Source organism: Coturnix japonica, chromosome 27 (assembly GCF_001577835.2).
Source record: "Coturnix japonica isolate 7356 chromosome 27, Coturnix japonica 2.1, whole genome shotgun sequence".
NCBI lineage: Eukaryota > Metazoa > Chordata > Aves > Galliformes > Phasianidae > Coturnix > Coturnix japonica.
Window position 1 is genome coordinate 197,902 of NC_029542.1, and position 6,089 is coordinate 203,990.

General features: G+C 50.6%; 1 gene segment (V, D, J or C); it reads right to left on the reverse strand.

Moving 5' to 3' along the window:
- Positions 1-217: 217 nt before the first annotated feature.
- On the reverse strand, positions 218-1,186 carry LOC107324951. The segment is given in 2 exon segments: positions 218-723; positions 1,098-1,186. Coding segments are annotated over 2 exon segments (456 nt in total).
- Between the last annotated feature and the right edge of the window lie 4,903 nt (positions 1,187-6,089).

Sequence of the window (6,089 nt, forward strand, 5' to 3'; positions counted from 1 at the left end):
AGCCTTGGTGGACACTGGTGCACAATGCACCCTAATGTCCTCAAGTCACCAAGGGACACAACCAATATATATACATGGAGTGACTGGGGGTTCCCTCTACTGAATCTACACCTCACCTGCAGAGGCCCTGAATCCTGTCGCACCATCTGGTGGTTTTAAAGAATAGCCACTGTGGGGACCGCCTGAATGTGTCTGTGACCTCGACATGCCGTATTCATGAAGGTGTGCAGCTCGAAGGCCTTACTCCGGAGGATGCCGAGCAGTGCGAGGGACATGTTCCATGTCAGCAATGTCAGCAATGTCAGCAATGTCAGCTCGGGAGGTCCCAGCCGGAGGTGCTGCATCGCCCCCTGCGGGCACAAGACGGCACTGTGCCCCCGCCACGCCCAATGCGGTTCGTGCCGGGCCGCAGCCCCAGCTTAGCTTCCCGTGGGTCCACGGCGCAGTAATACACCGCCGCGTCCCCGAGCCGGGGCCGGGCGAGCCACAGGGCGCTGGAGCGGCGGTCTGCCGACACCGACAGCCGCCCCATCGGATCCGGAACTTCCTTGGAGCCTGTAACAGCGCTGACGAGGAATGCGTGGGCTCGGCCCGGGAGCTGTCGATACCAGTGGATGTAATTGGCTTGTATGCTGGGGTGTGAGCAGGTGACGTTGATGCCGGTGCCCTCTCTAGTCTCTACCGAAGGCTCCTGCTGCACCTGGGCTCTGCACGCAGCCAATGCTGAGAATAAAATAAACATCAAGCTCAGGAAATTCCTTCACTGGAAAAGAAATGTTATTCAGAGGAAAAAATAAAAGGTTCACGGTGATTAACGTTTTCTAAGTAGACGGAAAATCTCACTAACTTGTTGTCTGGGGAAAAAAAGTAAGCTGGGATATTTTTACGGAGGTTCCAAACCAGAAAGAGCAAGGGGTGAGAGCAAAAGTTGTTGCGGGAAGCAGCAGCGTGGGGAGGGATTTTTTAAGGAACGCAGGGAGAAAGGGCAGACAGGTGGCAACGGTAGCCTGAGCTCTCCGGTAACAGCCGGTCTGAATGCAGCCGGCAGGAAAGAAAGGGTCAACATGTCGGAAAGAAACCCCAGCAGCCCCGCGCACCCAGGAGCACTGCGGCCAGCCCCGCGGCCCGGCACTGCCCCATCCCGCCGCTCCGCCGCCCGCTCCGCGCTGCACTGCCAGCCCCTGCTCAGCTCGGCAGGCGGCTCCTCTTCCCCTCCGCCGCCGCCAGCTCCGCCCTGCGCCGGCGTCACTCGCGGTTGCACCGAGCTGCGAGTGTTGGGCTCTTGTGGGTAGCGGGGTTTGGAATCTGCATGTCCTGCAGCGTAGGCCAGGCACTGCGGTGTTGGCGGAGAGCTGAGGAAAGGCTGCGAAAGCTCCTTCAGTACAGTAGAAAGCTGCCGCGAAAAGGGCAGCCGAGAGCACAGAGGCATGGGAGCGCGACGCTTCTGAGCCTTTGTCCGCCCGTCTGTGCCCGGAGCTGCCACAGCTCCCGAAACGCGGCAGCGGGAACGGGTCGTGTGCTGCTGCCTGGGAACGCGGCGCCCCGAGAGCTCCCCGAGTCCAAAGCTGCAATGATGCAGTGCCTGAACTCCACTGTCATGACTGTGCCCCATCCTGCGATCCTGATCCTGTCTGCTCGCATCCACAGCTCCTTCATGCAAAACACTACTGTGAGATCCTCCAAGTCTGCTGCTGTTGGCAGCATCCTCAGCAGTGATGGAGTCTCCACCAGTTCTGGGTACAGTTAACTCCCCTGCAATGCCAGATGCTACTGCAGCAGATGGTGTGCTAAAGCCACTGAAGTGAACCCAGGGCAGGATGGAAACCCAGAATGTATGCTTTACTGAGTAACGAGATCCTGGTCATTGGTGTCAGAAACGCTGAGTGTCTAGCGCTTTCCTCAAAAAGTGGGCAGCTAGGTCTCACTGAAAACATGGATAAAGCCTCATTTCCCTAACTTCTGCTCTCTCTTCTCTCTTCCCTTTCTACTATCCTAGAAGACCCGAAGAACACAAAAGCCTTCCTGATATTCTGCTGGCTGCTCTCTGCTGTCGCTGTCTCTGTGGGACAGTCAGATAGGTTTTTTGTGGAATCTCTGCAATAGACGATGAGCGCAAATATCTGTCCACTCCTGGTTACTGCCTGCACTGACAGGGTCCTCTTAAAGATAGATCATTTCTTCTCAGTCCTTACAGTTGTCTGTATCCTAACCTTTGCCTCCACATGATCCATTTTTGTGGTAGTATCGTGTAGTCAAAGTAGAAGGGCAATGTTTGTTGTCAGACAGTAAGGTGACGACATGATCTGGAGTGACGTGGATGTGGTAGATGGTGCAGTGGAGAAGCAATGGGTTGGATGGTTGCAGTTGAGAGGAAGTGTCTCACCTGGCTTCTCTGACAACATCTCTGGTGTCTACCATTATTCTCTACTACATACTTTTAAGATCAGTCCTGTTTGCAACCCCTTTTTCTCAAATATCTTTTTTAGTTAGACCTACAGTGTGTCTGAACTGGCCTGCTTTTGATTTTTCACACCCCTCTTTGATGCAGAAAAAAGCAAATGGTCTTGTGATTCCCAGGCAGATTGATCTTCTGAACAGAAAATGAAAATGGAACAGTCAAGTCTTCTGAGAGCTGTAGTTCATTCTTCTCTTCTGAAACAGATCTATCAACAATCCACGGAGCTCCAGAATTAACACTTTCTCATGGTTTTATGATCATTGGTATTCCACATCATAACATCTTGTAGTGTGTTGGGAATTAAAGTGTTAATGTCCCAGTTCCACATACCAAGGAGAAGAAACTACGTTCCCGAGAAGACTGTTCGCTGTGCTGATATCATTCCTGCACAGGGGGGAGTGCATATAAGGTAGAGGTGGGTCATCTCTCTCGCACTTTCCTTAGACTTTTCTCTTTGCCACTCTTCTCCTTTGTCTCTCCTCACTGCTGACTGTCCCAACTAAGCGAACTACTTCAGTATTACTGTAAGGCCTACAGCTTTCAGATACTCTCTCATTATATCTGATTTATTAGCTTCAGTTCAAATTATCTTGCATTCCAATACCATATTTAGTAAATTTGTTTCTCATCAGATCATTGCTTTTTTTTTTTTTTTTTTTTAATATATACATTATATTATTTATTTTGGGGTCCCCTGTTTCCCTTCTCCAGAGGGGAGGATTTTGTGAAATCCCTCTGCCCCACTAGTAATGGAACCGGGCAGAACCAGCTTGTAAACCGTTGACACACTTTAACTCCCAGTGCTCTAGATGATGTTATGATGTGGAGCACTGACAACAAAATCCAGAGAACCATGACAGCCCCACTACACTGTATCAGACTGACTTCACTTGCCTCCTCCAGATCTGATCAGCACTTGAGCTGAGTCACTGTCCTCACCAGAGCAATTCTACACAATAAGTCTTTGAGCCTTTAATCATGGCACTTCAAAGAAACCTTCATTAGAGAATGGACACATTGTAAATCCTGAAATGAAAAGGTAGCACAGCAGGAAATCAAAAACCAGCCCATATAATGAGAAGGGATAGCTTGCACTCAAGGTAAGCTGGTCAGAAAATTATGGCCTGCACCAACCATATCTCTGGACCTGCACGATGAGACCAGTATAAAAGACAGCCAGGTTCATACCTTGCATCCACGTCTGTCTTGCCTTCTCCTCACTGGGAACCAGGTAAGTGTGAAGCCCTCTCTTCTCCTCTTTGCGTTGAAATAGGAAACCTATGAGATAGTTGGTTCTATGCTATTGGGAGACCATGGAGGAGATGACATCTGCCCAGAGAGTGCTTGGGACCGAGCATACGTGGCTTTAGATTGATACACTCCAAGAGTCTGTATAGGTTGGACAGTCCATTATCAGGACTTGACATAATGAAAGCCGTCTGACTTTCTCAGCCTTTACTCCATCCTTAGTAGTTGCCTTGGCTCCTTTGTGGCAGGAACTTACCAGGCTGTTCTTCAACATTCGCTCATGCTCTAACTTGCTTCTTTCTTTCCCTAGGTGTGTACTCGCAGTCCTGTAGACATGATCCTGCTACACCCTGTGTCAGCCAATGCCGGCCCTGTGGCCCGACCCCTCTGGCCAGCAGCTCAATGAGCCCTGTGTCAGGCAGTGCTCAGGAACTCAACCAATTGTTTCATTGAGCCCTCTGTCGCGTTTGTGGTGGACCTGCCTGGACCCATCCTCAGCTGCCTGTCCCACAGAACACCGTTGTGGGATTCTCACCTCTGCTGCTGTGTGCAGCATCTCGCTCAACTCTGAGGGTGTTCCCATCACCTCGGGTGGCTTTGACTTGTCGGCCTGGCAGCCGCTACTGTGGCAGAAGGTGCCTGCCCTGATAAAGCCACTGGCCATGATCCTGGAGAAATTTGCCCATAAACCACAAACACGGTGCTTGATCAAGAAGGAATCTTCAAGCCACTGCTTTCAGAATACCAGAACATACTCAGCTACCTAGGGAAACTGCAGGCAGGAAAGGGCAATCCTGGACTTTCTGAAAAACATGGCTCATGTCTCTTTTTTACCTGTACCTAACTCTTTAACTCCGTTTTCTTTTCCATACATATTTTACCTTTCTCTTCTGCTCCTATGCGGCTCCTAAGAACGATCCCTTCCCTCCCTAAAAGGCAGGCACTAGCCTTGCAAGAGTTGAATCATGGGGAATGAGTGAATCCTGCACTGTGAAGTCCCTGCCCAGTGTGATCTCATTTTCCTCTAAATATATCATTAAAGATTTCTGCATCTCATTTGAGCTTTTGATTTTTCTTCCAACCACTGTGTGGGAGGCCATGGGTACAAGCCACTCTGCTGTCTCATAGAAACTGGGTTCCTCCTGCTATCATCAGTGTGGCACCAGGGAGGAAAGAGAGGATAGCAGATGTAGTAGAATTGTTAGGACATCTTAGTGGTGTATAACTGAGCTTGTATTGTCATTTATGCCATCTTACTCACCTAGGTGAGCATAGTTGTGCATGACTCATATTGGCCTTAATGAATCACTGCCACGTGTGTGGTGCTCATTTCTCTTGAGAACTCAGGGCACTGCACCCTGGTCAGCATGGTTTGGTGCCCTGCAGGCAGCGTCCCCTGCGGGCAAGGACAGCACTTTGCCCCTACCACTTCCAAAGCAGTTCATGACCGGCCACAGCCTTGGCTCCTCTCCCTGTGCTAACAACATGCAATAATACACAGCAGCGTCCGTGAGCTGGGGCCGGGTGAGCCACAGGGTGTTGGAGCAGCAGTCTTCCAACGCTGAAGATTCCGCCTTATCTGGAATCTCCTTGGAGCCTTTAAAAGCACTGATGAGGAATGTGGGGCTTTGGCCTGGGAGCTGACTGTACCACTGGATGTAATAGGCCTGTATACTGGTGTGTGAGCAGTTGCTGTTGATGCCGGTGCCCTCGCTGGTCTCTGCCAACGACTCCTGCTGCACCTGGGCAGCTTTTCTGTGTGCTCCTAACAGCCTTCTGCAGAGCTCCTGCCTATGCCATACTTTTGCCAAGTCACCTGAGTTCGAGGGCTTCCACAGCGCAGGACTGCTAACAGCTACAGAAGGCCACACAATGGAGCACCCAGTCCCTCTGAAATCAACACTCCAATGGGTTCAGGAAGGCCCAGGATAGCTATTCATGCCCAAACACTCACAGCTTCTTGGTATTGTCACGTCTTCCCCAAAATGGAACAATTCTCCTCAGGCTTATTAATTGGAAGTCCTTTGAAGTGACCCAACATTACCCTTCTCCTCTGAAGACGTCATGTGAGAGAAGATATCCCCATTTCCAGTGGGACATGGCAGTGAGAGTGTGACATGTTGCTGGACTCAGTGGGATCTTTGTACTTCCCCCAGTCATGCAGGGCATGCACCAGCCCAAATCCAGGACTCACACTGTGGTGTCTTTCCCCAGGCACCAAGATCCTTTCATAGTCCCTGTGCATTTGGGCTGAAAAAGACCTTGCACTCCATGAAGTACCATTGCACCCCACACACAAACTGGGGACTTCACACATCAGCACACCCAGGGGATCTGTTTTGTGAAGGCTTTACTTTCACACCAATTCTGTTTGATGCCAGCA